The sequence below is a fragment of the Mustela nivalis genome (assembly GCF_964662115.1).
Source record: "Mustela nivalis genome assembly, chromosome: 5".
NCBI lineage: Eukaryota > Metazoa > Chordata > Mammalia > Carnivora > Mustelidae > Mustela > Mustela nivalis.
Window position 1 is genome coordinate 101,437,514 of NC_139024.1, and position 21,470 is coordinate 101,458,983.

General features: G+C 39.0%; 1 protein-coding gene across 16 annotated transcripts in view; it reads right to left on the minus strand.

Annotated features, from left to right (window-relative positions):
* DST (dystonin) overlaps positions 1–21,470 on the minus strand; it is a 469,472-nt gene that overhangs the window by 98,066 nt on the left and 349,936 nt on the right. For all 16 annotated transcript variants that reach the window (XM_082731256.1, XM_082731255.1, XM_082731253.1 and 13 more), the window contains 11 exons: positions 20,831–21,379; positions 19,609–19,785; positions 13,399–13,522; positions 10,198–10,406; positions 9,282–9,599; positions 8,626–8,792; positions 6,658–6,814; positions 5,580–5,706; positions 3,181–3,243; positions 2,120–2,361; positions 1,038–1,167 (listed from right to left, as the gene is read on the minus strand). In XM_082731256.1, coding sequence (XP_082587382.1) covers positions 1,038–1,167; positions 2,120–2,361; positions 3,181–3,243; positions 5,580–5,706; positions 6,658–6,814; positions 8,626–8,792; positions 9,282–9,599; positions 10,198–10,406; positions 13,399–13,522; positions 19,609–19,785; positions 20,831–21,379 — 2,263 coding nt within the window. The remainder of the gene's footprint in view (positions 1–1,037; positions 1,168–2,119; positions 2,362–3,180; positions 3,244–5,579; positions 5,707–6,657; positions 6,815–8,625; positions 8,793–9,281; positions 9,600–10,197; positions 10,407–13,398; positions 13,523–19,608; positions 19,786–20,830; positions 21,380–21,470) is intronic.

A 21,470-nucleotide genomic window follows, 5' to 3' on the forward strand; every position in this document is an offset into this window, starting at 1 on the left:
CCAGGTGAGAGCCACTGAATTAGGGACAAATAAATTATAATGCAAAAGGAGTCTATGGTTGGATTAACTATACCTTTGAACATTAAGTTTCCTTAGGATAACATTTTTCAAACTAAAACATACTTACTGATTTTTCAATTTATCATAGCATATCTGACTCTAATGGAAGGACAATATTTAGCTCAACATAATGGAACAACTGATCGTAAAATAACCATTATAATCATAGTGAACACGCAGCACCTACTATGTGCCAGGTACAGTCTGTCTGAGCTGTACACACAATAACTCGTTGAATTTTCCAAACAATATTATGAAGTAGGGAAAATTAGTACCATTGTCTTACATGCATTTCCCTTATCATAATAATGGGAAGGGGTGATAAACTAAAAGGACTTGTGAAGAGAATTCTGTGTTTATGAGAAACAGTTTCCACAGGGACACGATGGAGATGAAAGGATAACTCTAGATGAAGAATGGAAACTAGCAGACTTCTGTGGGGAGCTACTTTTTAACCCTTTCCCTGACTGGGGAAGAGAAGAACATAAAGCAGGGGCCAAATGAGTCCCCTGAAGGAACTCCAGGGAGGAGAAGGGAGCTTACCTTTTCCAGACCAAAAAAAAAAATACATTTAAAGGAATATTTAAATTCATATAATATTTATATATATAAATATAATAAAATATATATATAATAAAATATAATAAAGCATAAAAAATAGAAACACCAAAAATCAAGTAAAAAAAATGACAAAAACATGGTACTTGATGCACAGCATTTTATTCACTAGTATCTACACTCTTCATAAAAATACATTTTGTTACGGTGTTTAGCAAGATAAATACAGGATATACCCAGTCCCAGCATACTATAATTTGAAATGACATTTTTAAATTTGCAACATCGTAAACATGAAACATTAAAGCAAATTCAAAATTAACTGAGGCTGGTGGATACACTTTTTTCTGATAAAGACTATGATTTAAAAATGATTGTGCTCCTCATTCACAGACTCTGGGATAAGTGACGTGACATACCAATTTCCGTCAGCATCTGTTTCCACTTGGGGGCCTCAGGAGTGTCTGGGTTCTCCTCCAAGAGCTCTGTCAATTTGTCTTTCAATTCCTGTACCTTGTTTACATTTTGCTTCAATTCAGCCTCAAATGTCTAAACAAGGGGAAGAAAACTGTTACAGTATGTCAACATCAGAAGACAAAAACACAACTGTAATAGATGAAAATTTCCACTGTGAGTGCTGAAGTGGGTGAGGGACCAGAATTCAGCAGTTAACTATTCTCCTCTCCTTTTCGGAAGCAGCCTTCAACCATCTGATAAAGGAATCCGAAAGAGGAACACTACAGCTAGGGAGAAAATGACTCTAGTCCCCAGGAGCTGGGAAGAACTTCCTGTTATTCTTAAACAAATCCCTCTGGAAAAAAGGAAGATGACATCAATAATATTGTAACTGATAAGAAAATCAGTCTTGATAAAGGCTGTCAGCTTTGAGAATCTACTAGTGAATCAACACTGTCCTCGGTAACATGCTATAGAATTCAAACAAAGACATTTTTGCCACTGTTGTCACAGTGTAAAATCATTTCCCCAATCCTGACAGATGGAGAAAGAAATGCCACCTATTAAACAAAGGGAAAGTGTGAGCTATCCTATTTTATGTTGGACAGAACAAATCCCTAATATACCTAAATAAATATTTTCCAATAACTGGTTAAAACCCAAGACTTAACTTGATTTAAAGGTGGCGAAGTTGGGACGCTGGGCGGGCTCAGTTGGTGGAGCATGTGACTCTGGAACTCAGAGTTGTGGGTTCAAGCCCCACATTGGGTATAGAGATTACTTAAAAATAAAACTGTTTAAAAAATAAAGGTGGCAAAGGTGCTTATGCCCCAATATTTGGCTCATTTTATAATGTATGTATGCGTAAAACAGGGGACTGTGATCATCACTTTCTACAGAAAGACACATTGAGCAAAACTGGCAAGTTATTTGCTGAAGGTTACAGAGCTGGGAATCAAAACATGGGTCCTGACGCCCAGGCCTCCGATCTGGATGCTGGTCTGTTCTCTTTCAGGTCTTCAGGAAATGTGTCTGCAGGATGTACCTTATTCTGCTCCACCTGCGTCTTCACGGCCTCAGTGTCTGTCGGTGTCGGTGCCTGGTGCCACTTGGCCGCAGTCTTGTTCATCTTCTGGAGCCACTGCATCATGGCGCTGGATTCTTCCTGAGCCTTTTGCAATTTGGAGAGCTTGGTATTCAGTTCAGCTATTTTGTCCTTAAGTAAAAGGCCAAGATCTTCATAACCATGGCTTATGTCAGTCATATCCTTTTTAATGGATGTCAATCCTTAAAAAAATAAAATAAAATAAGAGAAAATCAGACACATACACTTTCAGGACGTTTAGAGGAAAGCTCTAGAAATAAAAGTTTGCTTTACGTGATATTCCCTTCAATTTTGTCCATATTAAGCCTACTATGATAAAGTCATAGATTTTTTAGAACTAAAGGATTAAAAACCCTAAAAGAACTACCTTATAATGCTATTTAATAACTAACGATTTAGGTACATTGCATAATACAAGTGAAATGAAAAAGATTTTTCAATGGAATGGGAAACCAAAGCCATGAAATGCTATGTATTAAGTCCTTAGGAATCAAACTCAAGAAAATACCTCAAAGAATATTATTCCAAGTGACAAAATATCTTAGATTATTTAACGAAAAAGAAGAAAACACAACCAAATACCAAACCAAACTACCAGATTTCACTAACTTGAGGTGAACAAAATTACATGGAATGTGATATAAATATACTTATGAGGAAATTACTATGATATAAAATAATATCATTTTAGGGGCCCCTGGGTGGCTCATTTGGTTAAGTGTCTGATTCTCAATTTCAGCTCACTCAGGGTCATGGGGTCAAGCCCCAAGACAGGCTCCACAGTTGTTGCAGACTCTGCCTGAGATTCTCTCCCTCTCCCTCTACCCCTTCCCCCAATCACACTTTCTCTCCTTCTCTTTAAAAAGTAAATATTGTTTTAATTCAAAGTTGACATTTCAATATAACTATTGTTCATCTCTAAAAAAATTTTCTCTCAAAAAAAAAAAAACAAAGCAAAACCAAAGTTAACTGTAATCGTAAGCACTTAAGTTACTATTCACCTTTATTTGACAAAATATCTTGAGTATCTGTGGCTGTTCCTTCACCATTTAATATTACTCCACCTGTAAAAATAGTAACACTGAAGTAGTCATAGATTTCTATAGTATTTCTACACATTAATAGTAAGTAGATGGCATTAAGTCAAACCCCATAAACAGTAATCATTTAAAAATGTTATTACTATTTGAAAATATCAAATATTGATTCAATGTCTAAATCAAACAAAGGTCCATTATTTATACATCCTTTCTGGTATATAACATTCATTCTTCTTTTTTTTTTTTTTTTTACTTACTTCCCAGTTTAATACACTTATACACAGCAGTGATACAATGTGGGACTGTGAAAAAACTTAATTTGAATATAATTATATAAAATGGCTAGATATGACTCATTTATATAGATTTTAGGCATCAAATTTAGCATTATGTATTTAGTTCCATGAATACTTTTGAGGGTTCCCCGTATCTTAAGCACTCTGGTGTAAACCATAGGGAATTCAAAGATGCAAAAAGAACCTAAAAAAAAAAAAAAGAACCTAAAGGACGTAACATTCATTCTTAAAGTGGTAACGTGATCACCTTAAACATTAAAGTTTAATAAGTTTAGATTGTATACATTCATCATTAAGTATTACACAATTTTGTGATAGCATTGCTTTACTGCTACTTTTAATAATAAAGTCCTTGAAGCTCAAAAGTTGCTCACTGTGTGTGTTGGATGAAGCATAAATGACTGACAAACCCTTACTTAAGGATTTGAAAATTGTCTGGTATAGTTACACAGTGTTATTATGGGTTTAATGGAAGCAGAAAGAGGTACAAAGACATGAAAAGTTAAAAAGAAAACAAACAAACCCTATTACTAAAACCCACATTCTGTCAACACAGAGAGAGAAGAGCACAGTGGTTAGGAATGCCCAGACTTCAGTCTATGACTCACCTGAATTTAAATCCCAGCCCCACTAATTACTAGTTGAGTGACTGGACAAATTAATCACCACCCCACCACGCTGGTGGGGATAATAATACCTAACTTTCGAGGCCACTGTGGTGTAGTAAAGACAGTTAACTGATGGCCTAGCAAATAGAAACTACTCAGTAAGTAGTAATTAGTACTTCTCTTTAATTATATAAACATCTAGCCTTGGCTCCTTTTTCATAAGCAGAATATTAAAATACTCAATTAGACTTTATCGGGCAAGTATGCATTGGCTGCCGATCTACAAAACACAAAGACATTTCCTAAAACTAGCCACAGGAGGACAAATTTTAAACAGGAATATTTAAATATCTGAATCTTAATCTGATTTTTGTCTCTTAAAAAAAAAAAAATCACAGACATTGGGATTTCGGTTGAAAGTGAAAATATCCTGAATCAAGACTGATTCCTACTGTGCTTGGTAGTTATCAAGAGTAGGAGGAAAAACAGAAACAAAAACCTTACTTATTGCAAATATAAAGTGGACATGAAGAACTAAAAACACAATAGAATTCCCTTTCTTTAAAAAACAAAACACTTGACATTTCAGGAAATCTGATTAGAAGAGAAAGGAGAGATCATCACGGCATATAAATATAAGTACGCTCTGAAATGGGGTTAATAGAGCGGAATAAACGGTTGCAAGAGGCCCAGCTGCAACACCAGTCTCACAATAGGGGCAGCTGGGGGGCTGGGCGGAGCAGAAAAACCACAGAGGGTACTCAGAGACTCTCAGAATAAAGATATGCGATCTGCCTCCATCTATTCTTGGGGGGAAAAAAAACCCTGATATTAACAATATAAATGTTTTAAACTTAAACACATATCCACATCTTAAATTAATTTTCAAGAACCATTACTAATTCCCCACTTCTGTTGAGTGGCTCAATCATGACTACAATTTAAATACGCTGGCTAACCCATTATATAATTTTCTTTGGGAACACTGTAGAAAATAAGATAGATGGCGATTTTTCAAAATACAGAGATCTACTCTACAGAAAAGAGCTGCTTCCTTCCCTCACCTCTCCTTTCCCAGGAAACTGTACTCATTGATCAAATATTTCAAGTAGAATTTGAATTATCTCCATTAATTAAAGTAGAAAACAAACTGGAATCTTATCTTTCCTCTTCCCCAATACAATCCTCCTTATTCTTACACATTAATCTGGCTACGATTTTAACTGTAGTCTCTACGAAAATGAACCATAAGAGGTATTTGAAATTTGATTAGTACAGATACTATTCCATGCATGGAACATACTTTTAGGGCATATATAGATGCCATCTTTCTTGTCACTCTCCCTTTGTATTTCTGAGCTTATTTTACGCATTAGTTTAAAGATTAAGGGAAACAGAAGTAACATGGGTGGACCCAGTTCGGAGGGTCTGCCATGGATATAAACAAAACACATACCTGATTTCACGGCTGCTATTGCCTTCGCGGGGGTAGTCACAGCGCTGATTAGGTTACATAGTGAGATCCCACTGTTGTTTACTTTCTGAATCTCTGGTGTTTTTAAACTCCACTTTTCTTGTAATTTCTTGAGATATAAAAACACAGTATTTTTCAATCTTCATAATATTTTCAAAGTTATACATTATAATTCAATTTCTTAAACATATCTTAAAGCAATGATGACTGTGGGTCCTGATTTGTGGGGGAGTTGATAGAAAAAAAGGCACCATGCCTAGGTGTTCTAACAGCCCAGGTGACTGTTAACACTGTTAGTGGTGAGAAGTGAGGTATGGTCCATCTGACATTCTGATCCTAGCCACAACGCAAGTCAGCCTATATCTAGCTGCCATGGGTTCCAAACTAACTGTCAACTGTCAGTCTGAAAACTGCACTTGGTACCAGCCAAGTTACAAGAAGAAATGTGCCAGAAATGATTTAAAAAAAAAAAAATAAGGGAATTCAGAATTCTATTTAATAATGAGTTTTAATCCCCAATACTTCAATGAATTTTTAACAGCATGCACCTCCACAAGGTTGGAGTGAGAGAACTACCATAACTGGTCATAAGTTTTATGACTTGCATCAGATGACAGAAGACTTGTGCAGTATCTCTACTAGAGATTCAAACAACTTCTAACTTCAAATACTAGTTCCAGGGATATATTGGAGCTAGAGTTAAATACTGACTTGAAGGGCAGGATCCTTTACATAACACTATGAGAAGCAGTATTAAAAAACTCGCTGAAAATAAGTAGAGCTTTGGTGGGGAAGGAAACTTGGGTACTAGAACAGTCAGCAACTCACTAATACATCTCTTTTAAAAAGCAGATTAAAATCTTTTAAAAAGCAGATTAACTCAAAATGTGTGCTCTTCCTCGAAAGGATCAAAGCTATGTCATGATTTCCAAATATAACCAAAATATACCAAAGATAAAATGGGGATCTAACTTGCTAGATAAAAGAAAAGAACTAATAGTCTTTTTACTTCCCATTCTCACACGGACAAAGAAGAAATTAGTAGTAGATAACGATTCACCTTAGTTTCTTCTAAAGATTTTCCTAAATCCTCTGAACCAAAAGAAGGCTGCACAATGGGAACTCTTTCCGTTGTTTCTTTTATCCATGACTTCAGTGACTTAACAAGAACCTGGAAAGCATCCATCTGTTCTTGACAAGAAGATACAGCTTCTTTTCTAGATAACAAAAATTATTGAAGAATTTAAGCCACAGAAAGAAAAATACTCCAAAGGAATAATTACTAGTAAATAAATTTATTATTCCTGTATCAGGCCCTACAATTAAGGGGAGAAAAACTTCCCCCATGCAAACTCTAACCCTGGATAAAAGGAGGCGATGTCTCATAGGTGCCAAGTGAAATCAACTACTTTATTCCTTAGGCACAATCCATAGACAAAGACAGGAGCAGTTAAGAAATCCATAACCCATACAGTAAAGGCACTTTATAATGCTACATAAACTCTAAGGCTATATAAACAGTTTTAACATTATTTAGATTCAGCAAGCTTTGATCTGTCCACTTTACATGGCACTTAATGCCAGCAGGCACAGAACCAGCAGGGAAACACTTACAAATCACCAATCTGAGGAAACCATGCCGCCACCTAGTGGTTTCTACACGACACTACAGTCACTTAAGCATATGGATAAACCGGGTGCTTCAGAGAGTCCAGACTGAACTCTTCAAACATGAGGTGAGACCAAGGGACTAAAGAATGTTAATGACTGCCTCCCCGACAGATACTCAGAAAACTCCACAGTGAACCATATGGATCTTTCTGCATATTAAGCACCATGGAGGGAGGGCACATGCCCAGCACATTAACAGCTATGAGGACAGATCCATTTGGTATGTGGGTGGCATGTGGATGGCATGTGCCCATGTGCTCCGTGTGTGGAATACTGGCACAGAAGGGCCCACTGCAGCTGGACTAATTACTGATGACTACGTGGTTTTAAAACTGGACCCTTCTGGAAAAAGAAACCACCTAGAGTTCACCTCAGAAAACCAAGAATATACTTTCCATGTGATGTGAGTTAAATATTATGTGACAAGATGAAAAACGTAGCTCTGGAAATAGTAGTAGAGAGTGTTCAAAGGTTTTAGGGAGAGCATTCTGAAGAAATAAAGAAGAGTTAAAAGATAACTATTTTCTATCTTTGTGGGGTCTATAGAAAAACCAGAGGTATAGTCTACACTAATATGAGATCAGAAAGAGAGAGAAGTCTAGTTACAAGATTTATCCATGTACAGCTTTTTAGCTCAACTTAGATGCATTCTCTTGTTTCTTATCTTGCTTGTTCACGGAGTTATTTCTTACCTACAATTCTTTAAAAATAAACTATTTTACCAAAAAAAGAAAAAAGCCATCAGAAACTATATTGAAATTGAACACTTTCAGAATTAAGCCCCTAAAGCAATGAACTATGAGCTATCTCTCAAGGTTATTTCTGCTTTTGCAAATAAAACTGTGGTATTTGCCAAAGGCTTCAGAGACCACATTGATTTTAAATTATTTTCAGTAATACATGACCACCACTATTTTCTACATAATGCTTTCTATTTTAAGGTTAGACTCATCAAATTCCCATCCTAAATATTCTAACAAAAATGCACTCAATTTTAATAGGAAAATAATATCAATATAAAAGCACTTACAAAGTAGCCCTATACTTTTTTTTTTTTTTAAGATTTTATTTATTTATTTGACAGAGAGGAATCACAAGTAGGCAGAGAGACAGGCAGAGAGAGAGGAGGAAGCAGGCTCCCCGCTGAGCAGAGAGCCCGATGCGGCACTCAATCCCAGGACCCTGAGATCATGACCTGAGCCGAAGGCAGAGGCTTAACCCACTGAGCTACCCAGGCGCCCCAGTAGCCCTATACTTATTCCCAAGTTTTGTCTCAGGTTTCTACATGAGCAAATAAAAATATTTCATTCTTTAAGTTTTAGGTAGATGAAAATCCAGTTTCTTAAGTGGTGCTTACTTTTCTTTGATGGTATCCTCCATTTCCTTGAACTTCTTTGACAAATTATTTGTTTTTTCAAAAACCAGAGCCTTATCACCTGGCAAGCCATGGGTAGATATCTCCTTCAAAACATTGTGTAAAACTTCAAGATCTTTCTTGTGTTCTAAGAATTCAGCAGTTGATTCCTACAAAGCATATGGATATTTAATCAATCTAAGATGTTAGATCTCTGGATGGCATTCTATCAAGAGGTGCGTATGGGACTGGAATGGCTCTACTCAGAATTTCACAGAATGATCCTGCCTATGGTCAGTACTCTAAATATAAATACACAGGCAGTTAGGCTGTCTGGAAGAGAACGCAAGTAAATTTATTTAATTTAAAAATGCATTCTTTATAGTCTGTCTCCTTGTGGGTTCTGGCATACGATACTTACATCATCTTTAATATGTGGGAAGTGTATGTATGAGAAACAGTGTTCATTTCTAATCAATGAGCAAAGGCTTTAAGGGGAAGATGGGGTTTGGGATTTTTGAAGTAGGGAAAGGACAGATCCTTACCAATCCATCAGCAATGAAAATGATGACTGCAAATTTCATGTTGCTAATATACGTGTGAGCTGGTCTCAAGTGATCACACACTTATCAACCTCGTGAATATTAAGGAAGACATACCTGCATATACTGAGACAATTCAGTAACATCTTTTCCTGGCACATCAACCTCAGTGAGAGCCTGAGTTTTTGTTTCTAAAAATGTCTGGAGCTTTTCTGAGAGGTTCTCGAAGAGTTCTACTTTGGTTTTTAGCTCTTCCATTTTGGCAAGTTTTTCTTTCTGTTTACGACTTGCTTCTGAAAATCGGACTGACAAGTCCTTCATCTTGGCTTGCAGTGAGGAGGCAGTGGATGGATCTGTGGTTTCCATGAATTTCTTCAGTTTTTCATTCATGGCATTTATGCTGCTCTGTCGACCTGCGATATCCTGTTCCAACATCTGAAATGAACCAAATATTGCGTATGCTTCATCATGAAGTTTACAAACAATGTCAGAGAGTGTTAAAAAATGACCATACATAACCACATGAGCTTGAACAACCTGTGACTGAGGAAAGTTAAGTGTTGGGGCTGACTGACAAGTTTGATCTGTCCCTTGAGGAACACCATCCCAAATCTCTTCAGGACAGAATGGCGAACAGCTGTCAGGTTGCCCAGGCAAGGCAGGAGATGGCTGCTACTTGGCAACCCTTGGGATTTAACAGAGCCTAGGGATTATCCAAGGTCCTAATTTTTAAAAGGCTAGACAACACCAAGATTGATCTGATTAACCTCGTGTGCAGCTGGCTGAAGCTGTGATAAACAAGATAGGCCTCGGGTATGTGTAAGCCCCCTGTAATGAGTTACATTTGTGAGAAAGTATACAAAGCACGCTCTCTACTTCTTCAGAGAAAAACTGTTTCACACATGTGTCTCAGAGCAAGCACTGCTTTTCACAGTTATATTCAGGAAATTTTCTTTTCTTTATCCTTAAGTTTTATCCTTGGGACTATTTAAGTGGTTGTTTTTTTTTTTTTTTCTTATCAAATGTCACTTACAATGTTTTTACTGATGACATCCTGGAGAGCAGCAGAGTTCAAGGGCACTTGACCTTGCTCTTTCAGAGAACTTTCCACATTTCCCATCCAGTCCAGCATTTCATCCAGGCCATCCTGCACACTCAGTGAGCGGGTCAAGGTTATCTGCAGTTTTTCATTTCGTTCGTTAACAGACTTGGATAGGTCATCATATCTCCCAACAATGTCATCTAGCCCAAAAAGATCAGAAAGTGTTAACCATAAAGCTCTCTTTGCCCTATTCCTTTTCAAAAATACACTATGGTGGTTCACACAATTTCCACACCAAAACTGGAAAAAAGAAAGAGGTTTAAATGATAAATTCAAAATGCGAAATCAGGGCACCATCTAAAACCTTAACAAAAGAAGAAAAAGATCTCAGTGAAATATAAAAAAAAAAAAAATGAAGTATTTTTTTAAAAAATAGTTGATATATATGTCATCTGCGTTTAAAAAGAACTTTTGGGATGCACAAACATTTGAAGTGCCCCAGAAAAATGTTAACAGTCTAAACAGCCAATCTTTGGTTCGCAATCTGACATTTTCAAATTAGCCATACTATTAGCTAACTACATGGAAAAATGAAAAAGGTGACACTCATACACAGCTATTCTCAAGGACAATACACAGCTATAAAAAAATTTATCAAGAATTAACCTTTATATATAAAAATTATCTCTCCCTTGTGCATAGCATACATACTCCCTTCCCCTCTCTCTCTCTTTCTCTCTCTCACACACACACTTAAGCTTTTGTCAACCTTCACAGTCTAAGTAAAGTACTTGAAAGCACAGAAACTGACAGATGCACATATGAGAAAACAGATATATACAATGAGAAAAGAGATCAGGAAAATCCACTGAAAATAAGAAAGGTTGAGATTATGACTCTAAAATATAAATAGAATTTATGTGAAAAGTTTAACAGCAGACCAAAGGGAAAAATAAATAAGGTTAATAGGTTGACCTATCTCAGATGAGCTTAACCTTATTTTCAATTCTGAAGACTTAAGATGTTAAAATGCTGTTCTAGCCTAGTTTTCACTCAAACACAAAGTTCTATACTTTAACATCCCACATTCTATACTGCAGACCTATGAGAAGTTCAAAGAATAGTGATTTTTCATGAATTAATCTCTCTCTGGAATAAATCATCAATTTATTACTTATTGTCCAATAATTTGAAAAACATTTTAATTATTTATGAATGCTTTAGTTGGATATATTGTATGTTCAGTTAGAAGAGTCTTGACGGCAAAGACCTGAGAATGAAAACATTTTACATGCTCTCTTTGGCCCATGGAACACAATCTATAGAAGCAATATTTGTCTTTGATTATTTTACTGTATCATGAAAAAACACTTTGACAAATTTTCACTGAATTGAGAGGTTAAGATAAGCTAATTTAAGGCGACAGTCAATGGTCCTGTCAGAGAACAGGATGAAGCCCGGGACAGTGCAGAGCAGGGCGGGGGGCGGGGGGTGTCCGGGAGATGCACTGAATATGCTATCAGCAGACAAAACAAGAAGCAAGTTCAAACATAAACCCTTCTTTGGAAGTCACAGAGAAAATACTCTGAATTACAGGAGGTGACGGATTAGCAGGTGAGCTGCCTCTCAGGTGCACAGTTCTATGTGTGGGAGGGTAAATCGGTAATCTAGTTAGCCTTGAGCAGTGCTTTCCCCAGCAAAGTCAGCTATTGTACTGAATGGGCACGTTTTGAGTGTTATTATTTTTGTATTTCTTAGTGACGAAATATTGTCACTGAAGTGAATTCTTGCTTTTACTAAGTAAATATTATTTTAGAAGAAAAAGGTACAAAATGGAATCTACTCTAAGACTTATTTTTTTAAGTGGTTGGTTTTCTTAGAGGTCAGATAGAGCTTAGAGAAATTCCTTTATATCTTAAATGTATTTTCACATAGTCCTAGAAACTTATGCCAGATAGAAGTTTTAAAGTCTTAATGTATAACATGTGGATTTTTAAGCTAATAAAAACCAAACTATGTACCCTTAGCAATGGGGAAAATGCCTCTTCAAATAACAGAAGCACATATATATGACAGTCTTCCTTTTCCTCCAAATCTCCATGCCCAAGTCCTTAGAGCAGTGGTTGCCAATGTGGGATGACAAGATGGTGCTCTGGGATGTAGGAACAAAATATTAGAACTTCCATTCATACCTTTATCTTGTGCTTTTAAATGATATGTTCTTGTGTTTTATAATTATAACACACATAATGTGATAAGATAGTATATCTTATAAATACACATGTATACATGGGGTATATGCTGAAATTTTTTTGTCAGGGATGCATGCTCAAAAAAGTTAAGCCATCTTTAAGAATGAAAAAAAAGTTTTCCTTCCATAGACTGGTTTTAGAAAAAAAAAGTTTCATCCTTCTCCTCATTTAAAATTTCTGCTCAGATCTTAACTCACACATGCTTTGGTGTGAAACACAGGTCCAATCATCTTATAAAACTATGCTTTTTATTTCATGCACAGAAATATGTAATAACCTTGAACTACACATTAGCAAACCAATGCAGAAAATACAGTAAGGCAGCAAACATTTATTGATACCCCAATGTGCATTTAATCTAAACTAAATATGATCGTGCAATAGCTCTTCACTCAAGAGATAGTGACTCTAAAGTGAGGGCACAGAATCGCCACTTATGAATGGGTACAAGTTTCTATATCAACGGAGAAAACTGGGGTAATTAGAGCCCTGTGAGACCACTCAAAAGCTTCCAGAAAATGGAGAGGTGGAAACACTGTTTTAAAGCACGTCTTTTAATGCCAGCCATGTTTCTGCTTTCTATAAAGACACCTCAGTGAGTCTCTTTTGGTCATAGGTTTAGAGTCTAACTCTGCCCAATGCCTTCCACCAAAAGAATCTCACGTCCTGCTTTCTATGGTGAGTGTTTGTTTCTATGGTGAGTCTTTGTTACATTTTCTAAATATAACAATAGACTTTAAACAAACTCTTGTCAAAATATACAACCCCCATTCCCAATATACCTGCCCCAAAAGGCATGCTCCTCCGAGACAGGGAAGCGCTATTTCACAGGGAAAGGGCAGAAGCAACACCATACACACCCGTGAGTGTGTTCTCCGTTTCAGAACACCTTCATGGAGAATCTACCTGTGAGAAAGCAAGCATGGAAATAAACACTTACCCAGTGTTTTCTGGATGTCATTCTTGGCTGGAAGCAGAGATCCTCTAGCATCTAAAAGCACTTCAGCTGTTTTTTTCAGTTTCTCTACAGCAACCTGCTGACTTGATATCTGTCCTTGCAGAGCCTAGAGGATCGAATGCTTCAGTTATACTCAATAGTACTAAATGATGTATTTCTAATAAAAAAATTATTTCTAGTACAATAAGGTAATATTAGACATACAAATCTTTTCATCATTATCAACTTACTCCAGAGTCCTTAGAATAAGGCCAGTTATAAAGTGGTGTTAGCAAAGTCATCAACCAGTGAGGACAATATAAATTCAGCCTTGAAATAAACCACTGAGCATACGTTCATGACTCGTGGCCTGGTTCTTGATCTTGCAACCCTCTCCCCCTAACCTGAGATCTCCCTTCATCCCCCTTTCAGGGTATTGTCCTGGACGAGACCCTCAGTAACCACCAGAAAACAAAAACAAAAACCAATCTAACACCAAAAACAAAACAAAACCACCTTTAGGACTATCTCTGACTCCAGGTAAGGAAATAAGGATTTCTGCTTCTATGCAAAGTCATATTTATTTCTGTTTATTCAACAAATGTTACTTAACATCTAACAAATTCAAAAAAATCTTGCTGCGTTTGTGAAAATACAAAACCAAATAGATACAAAGCTCACCCACAGGGATCTTATAGTCTATATCAGCAACCCGTTAAGTGCTACTGGAAGCTGAGAGGGGGCTAAGTGCAGAGGGAAATGAAGACGTTCTCCATGCCGGTGGCACTGGGCTGGGTCCTGAGGAAAGTATGGAAGGAGGCAGGTAGAAGCAGGGAGGACATGTCCCTGCAGAGTGGACAAAGATAGGGACTGAAATATCACAGGACAGGGGAGGGTCCCAACCAGGTAGAAAATATGTCTGGTTGAATAAAGAGCAACAGGGCTGCCCAGCTAAAGAGGCTACATTTCATCCTGCAGCAATGGAGAGTCGTTCAAGGATTCTGAGTATGGGTTGACACACTCAGAGCTGTGTTAAGAGAGGGCTAAATTAGTAGCACTGTGCGGGATATGTGACATGAGTAAGAAATGAAGCAGAGAAGCCAGCTGGAGCAATTTCAGCAGGAACAAAGGAGAGAGCCCCTTCTGGGCTGGGAAGACAAAACTGGTTACAAAGTTGGGGAGCGTCTCTTGATAACTGGTTATCTAAAGCTGTGCTTTGAGATGCGGTAGACACAAACTACATGGAACTTTCAAAATTTAAAATTAATTGAAATCTAATAAAATTCAAAATTCAATTCTTCAGTTGTTCTAACCATATTTCAAGTCCTAAGCAGCCAAGGGTAATGAGTGGTTACCATGTTGGAGACATTATAGAATATTTCCATGGTCACAGAATGTTCTACGGGATATCACTGCTTAAGGAGGCAGGAATAAGGAAAAAGAAGAGATAAGAGAAGCATCTAGTGGTTTTGAGCTGAAGCAATTAATGGAATTCATAAGCAAAAGTGGGAGCAAGTGTAGGAGCAAAGGAGAGCTTAGGAATTTATGACTTCAAAGAGCTCTTAGGAACCTCACATAGAAAGAAAAACAAAACAAAACAAAACAAAACTGGGGAAGCTGGAAGTGGAGTGACTCTGAACACAGGCTAGAACCAGACATAAAGCTCTGGATGCCAAGTCCCACAGCGAGACCACCAGAGCTGCAGGCACTAGAAGAGGAGGCCAGACGGAATCATGGACAGTTCTTAGACGTACGTGCTGAGAAGGAAAAAAGAACAGATGTCATCAAGGAGGTAGAAATGGGACTGGAATAATTCTGTCCCCAGAGGTTATAGGAAGAGAGAAAATGGAAAAGGTTAACAATGCTGTTTGCTTCAGAAAGGATATCGGAACTCTGGATTTGCTGAATTGAGGCCCCCACTTCTCTAAGTACAAGGGGCTTAGCAGTTGCAACAAAGAGACAAGAGGTAGAGGCAAGAACCACAGAGTCTTCCAGAAGTCTGGCCCCGCATTCCTAACACCTCTGACATATCTGTGTCCAAAAGGGCTGTCCACCCGGGCCCCGGGCCTGGCTTTCACTTCACTGGAGGTACTCAAGCTCCTCTTTCAGTCTCCCACTCGGATTTCAAATTCAAATTCCCATATGCCCAACTGTAGATGAACTCATCCCTGGCCAAGGGCCCAGGTTTCGAACTGCCTCTTGATCATTTCCATCTGGGTGTAAAGAGTCACCTCCAACTCAAAACACTGAATCTGAACTCATTTTCTCACCCCTACACCTGCACTCCTCCTGTTGTTGTAGCTCATGACCCAAGCAGTAACTCTGAGCTTCCTTCTGGACGCTCTCTCAACCCTCCTTTCCACAAGCAAATCCACCACCGGGTCCTGACAATTTTACCTGCTTAACGTGTTTTTAAAAGCAGGCTGCTGCTCTGTATTTCTGGATCACTGCACTCAACTGAGGAAAGCATCCTACCAAGCCCCCTGCCTCCAATCTCTTCCCCAACATAGCTTCCCCTCCCCGTGTATTCTACCTACAATACATTCCTAGACCATACCACTCCCCTTTTTAAAATCTTTCAGTAGCTTCCCACTGCTCACAGACTTGAGCCTACAATGACATATATCCCTTAATTCTACCTTCAATCTCATCTTCTTCCACCTCCTGTTCCAGAAATGTCCAAAAACACAGTTGTTTCAGAACTATTTGCTCAAGCTAGACCCAACATTTAACATCTCTATATGTTAACCTTCTCACGCTACCCATCCCCCCATCATCCTGAGCCTGGCTCTTGTTCACCTATTAACAGTCAGCTGGGAAACCCCCTATCTTTCTCTTTACCCCTAGTTTGCAAGAATTCCCCCCAGGGGCTCCCATAAGTACCCTGTGAATAATACTGGATTTGTCTCTTAAACTAACTTCTTTGAGAACAAGGAATTTATTCTAGTCCACTTCCTGTTCACTGCCCTACACAGTGCTTGGGACACTGAAAAAGTTTCTAAAAGAAGTAAATGAATGAAAAGTAAATAAGTAAAAACATCAGGTATAAGATCCCAAAAGATCCTCTTCTATTTCTGCCTTCATTTCAGACTAAAACAAATGCCTAGAGCCAATGGCAAATAATTCCTCAACTGATTTTCAGATTCAAATAATTTAAACGACATACGGGCAGCCCATATATGTCAAAAGGCCCAGCAAGCTATGGCCGAAGTGGGGTTTGTGATCTGTGTACCAGATCCTAAAACTGTCCCAAAAGGCCAAAGACTCTGTATCAGAGTGGATCTGTCTAGGAAATCCTTTTACAGGTTTAGTTACAGGACAATTCCTCATGACAGGAACCTTACCTAGAACCAGGCTGAAGTCCAAGCCGCAGACACAGTTTGCTGGCACTGCATACTTATTTAAGAGATGAAATAAGATTATGAAGACCTCCAAAAAAAGTTTTTTTAGAATATGAGTTCTCCAAGGGGAGAGGCAGAGTTTTAACACCTTTGTGTCTTCACAAAGCCTAACAGTAGGCCTAGCACATAAACGTCTACAGGATAGATACCTGTGAAAGTCAGCATGGTTCTACAAAATGTTTAGTACCAACGTCGGCCCGACCTATCATCCTAAAACTTAGAAATGGATCACAAGAGAAGCACTTTATTCTTCATCTCTTCTTTTCAAAACATCCCATGCCTTTTCTCTCCATAATTACATTCAAGTCAACAATTATTAATCCCTAACATGTATCAGGTTAAAATTTAACGAGAGCAGAGTTTTACAATAGAGCTTCAGAATAAAATTGCAAACTGAAATATGTACCATATGTACTTTTTAATGGATTTCAATGAAATCAAAACATAAAGAAGCATCTATGACAAGGGGCTACTGAGAGATCATGACCTTGGTCTTCTCCCCTGGACCAGAAAAGTGTGAAACTTATAAAGGGCACTTGTCCAAGACTCAGGAGACACCTGGCTTACAATATCCCTGAGCTCAGTGCAAATGCTGACACTGTCAGTCAACACCACCTAGCTCCACGCCTAGTCCCAAACCTAGGCCTCTAAACTGGTCCCCAAATCCTGTCTTTCTGTGCCTGGTATGGAACCACAATGGTTTTTGTCCACGGATCTTTCTGGAAGCAGAGCTTAGTTATTACAGTTCAGTTCAGTGGTATCAGAGTGCTGACAACACAGCTACCAGTCGCTAATAACAATGTGCTATTGGACAGTAATGTGTCAAATGAACCAACTTGGATACCCCCGAGTTACATTTATTATCCAACAGAATATGCTAGCATTGTAAGTGTAGAGAAAACTGAATTTTCTGTGGTAGTCTTATGTGTTTATATTACTGCCGAAGAAAAATAATTTTTAAATGTTAATAAAAATGAAAGAAATGGAAAGTGCCCAATCCTCCTAAAAATGTATCCTTGCTACACACTGAGATCATCTGTGAGGAAAATAAGAACATATGCCAAGAACAACTTCAACTGCACATTTAATTTTTAAAATTACGCTGTGGCTTAGTTAGAATTAATTCTCTTGAGACATTGCTCTCCTCTTCAACACTCCTTTGGCTGCCTGATGACCAGAAGAATCTTCTTCCATGGCCCATACCAAGAAAGTTTTCCTCTGTTTGACAATTAATCCAGGTATTGGTTTAACTTTAAAACTACAGCATCCTTTTGGGTTCTTCTTTTTCTTTTAGCTCTAGTTATAGAAAAATTACTTTCATATAGGGTGGACTCAGTTTCCTGATAAAGACCTTAACTTAAAATGTGTTGTTTTTAGAGTATACACTTTCCTTATTAAAAATACCTGACTTCTTAACTAAATGTCATGTAGACAATCTTCATAATTATTTTAAGCTATTGGCAATTTCTACCAAAATACTGGTCTTTACGCCACAGTCTGTCCTTTGCCCCTACCACATACTCTGTTCTTGGACACATGATCAAGTGGGACCAGGAAACTTAATTAAGACAGACTTGTTTTTGTGCTTGTGGAAAGAATAAATACAAACAAAAAGGCCCAGGACTGGTAACACACACCCAAAGGAAGGAAGCCACCCCCGGGAGCCCACGCCCCCACTGGGGTGCACACCTACAGCAGGACCTCTCCCTGGAGCCTCAGGTGACACTGGGTAAATGCTGCAGCCCAGGAGAGAAGCAGTGCCCTCTGTCCCACAGACAGTTGTAGCCAAGGCTACAACTTAGCTTTCTTCCAACCATAGGTGGCCAGTCTCAGGCAATACCTAATGTTAAGCTCCCTTGACAAGGCACCTGTTTTCCCTAGTAACAGCATGAGAATGGCTTCTGATTCTGTAACTCGCAGATGCAGGTGAATTCTGGAAGGCAGCTGTTTAACTGGCAATACTGTGATGAGCTCCTAGCAATGGCAGCAATGACTGCTACCCACCCGCTAAAAGGAGACACAGAACTGATTTATGAAATGAAACTTCCAAACTCAAAATCATTGGTCATATGGAACAGGAGCCAAGTACTTCAAAAATGATCTCCCACCCCATTAAGATTCTAAAATGCGCTTTAAATTAAGATAGAGAGACTCTCTCTCTGCCATTGTGGGTGTGCTGAGAGCTCCTCAATTATGCAAGTCTGACATCAAGCCTGCACTTCTGAAGGGGTGGGCAGACTTCCTGAGAACTGTGCCAGGCAATAACGGCAGTTTATGCCTCTAAGAATCATGGGGATCCTCAACAGGAACACCAGTCCTGGTCCTCAGAATGCAACAATGACATCCTTCCTCCTTTCCACCTGTTCGTTCTTGAACACACCCTCATTCAGTACCACCTTTGGACCACGCACTCTTGTAGGTGAGGGAGAGATAGCCAAGAACAAAAGAGAAAAACACCTGCCTTCATGGAACTTACTTCCAATGGAGGAGAAAGACAATGAACAAAATAAGTAAGAATAAAGATACTTATCTGGTCAGGGCAATACAGATTTTTCTTTAGGGAGGAGGGAGCAGTGGGATGCCAGCCATAACAGCAGTGTCAACCCATTCACAACAGTGGAAAACACAACCTCATTAGAAAGAGAAATTAATGGACTGTGAATTAGAAAGAGAAGTATGTTTCCCATCCTCTGTTCCATTTCCAAAGTAAAACGCTCAACAAAAGTGTGGGGGAACAGAATGCTTTCAAGACAACTAAAGGGCTGGATCGCTCACTTTTCTCTGTCTCTCCTTCTCGGTCTCTTTCTCTTACCTTGGTCTCCTCTAACTGCCTTTGCAGATTTTTAGGGTCCACAGCGATGGGTTCAGATAAGTGTTTGCTCGCTGTGACCTCACAGGCCTGGAGCCCAGAAAGAAGTCCACATGAAGCTTCTTCGTAGTGTTGATATTTATCCACCAAGTCTTTAAGGTTATTCCCAAGGACATTGCACTAAAAAACAATAAAAATGAAAACTCAGAAGAAATGAAGGGTGGGGGATTAAAATCCTACTGTATATGTGTTAAAAACCATACGACCTACGAGTTAGGCAATTTGGAAAACACCAGAGTTCAACCAAAGTTAGGGGAAAATGGTAGGACTAAGATATTTTTCCTTCATGTAAAGAAGTATCTTCAAAAAGTAACCATAAAAACGAAGAGATAGTCCTAGATTTATACCAGTGAAAAACATGTTTACAGGGGCTGGGTCTCATCGCCGAATGGAGAATTCGGGTATCAATCACCAAGGGAACTAACCTACCGGACACACTCCAAGTTTTATATACCACATGGAAAGCTATGTATTTGATGGAAAAGTTTTCAAAGTACTTTATAAATCACTTCTATGTCACCCGAGACTGAAGTTGCACAAGCAGGGCAAATAATCTAGAGCAGAATGGAGCAAAGGCCAATAACTAATGATGCTCCTCAAACCATTTGTGTGACTTGGTTAGTCTGTTCAGCTTATACTGTGAAGAGGGAAATGTCTTCTTAGTTCTGCGGGGTTTTTTTTGTTTTGTTTTGTTTTTTAACAAAAGCCTTCTGCTTGTGCACGAGGAGAAGCTGAAACAGTCTGTTAGCTAGGAAGCATTACAATAACGAACTGATCAACCACACCTGCAAAACAAACAAGTGTGAAGAGAAAATGATGTGACGTGAAAGTTTGGCTCCAAGCCTGAGAGGCAGCAAATCAGCAAGCCACGCTTCAGGTCCGGAACCAAAACACAAATGCCACCTGGTGGTCAGATCGGATATTGGCGTTTTAGAGTTAAGGTCATCTGGAAACCACTCGCAAAAAAACCTAAATCGAGGCTCCTAACTTTCAAACACGTTTGCTGAGGTAAAGCAGATGAGTAAGAAAGAGGGAATGAGGATGAAACCACCTGATGTCCTCTGCTTCAGTTCTTTGCTTTCTCGCTTGTAATTCCAAAACCGAAGTGGAGAGGACAGAGCGAAACTATAGTCACAGGCTAATCTCCCCTTAAAAATAAAATTACCTTCGAGTAGAGAGACCTGAACCGATCGGTGGCATGATCCAGTTTGCCCTGGACCTCTCTGTGGGTCGCCGAAGTATCGATGCTTTCCTGGGCAGCCTTGCTGCTGCCACTTCTCCTGCTGCAAGATTTGGCCGCTTCTAACACTCTGTTTCCAGAAATTGTGATGTACCTCAAGTCCCCTTTGTGAGAAATGACATCCTCTGAGAAACTCTTCTGCCGCTTTAGCTTGGTCAGCAAGCCACCAAGGTCATCTGCGCCTGCCTCCAGGTTTTCCAGCTCCTGCTCTGACTGCTGCAGCCAGTGCTCGAACTCGCTGTAGTCGGTGTCAAACTTCTCCAGTTCCTCCTGCAGAGAGTGAGTCAACTTCATCTTCTTCTCCGACTCGGCCAGCGCGGCCTCATAGTGTGCTTTCAGTTCCCTCATGTTCTTCTGCAGTTTCTCTTTCTCCTCAGGAGACAGATGGTGGCCCTGTGTATCGAGCAAGGCTTGCGCAGCCTGTGTGGCCACGAGGACAGCCTGGTGCTGAGACGCGATCTTCTCGTGTCGGGCCTGCGTGAGAACACATCAGCCGGGAGGTCAGAGCTGTGACAGGGTTACACAGAGGAGGCTGTTGGGGTTCCCCCAATCCCAGTCACCTCAG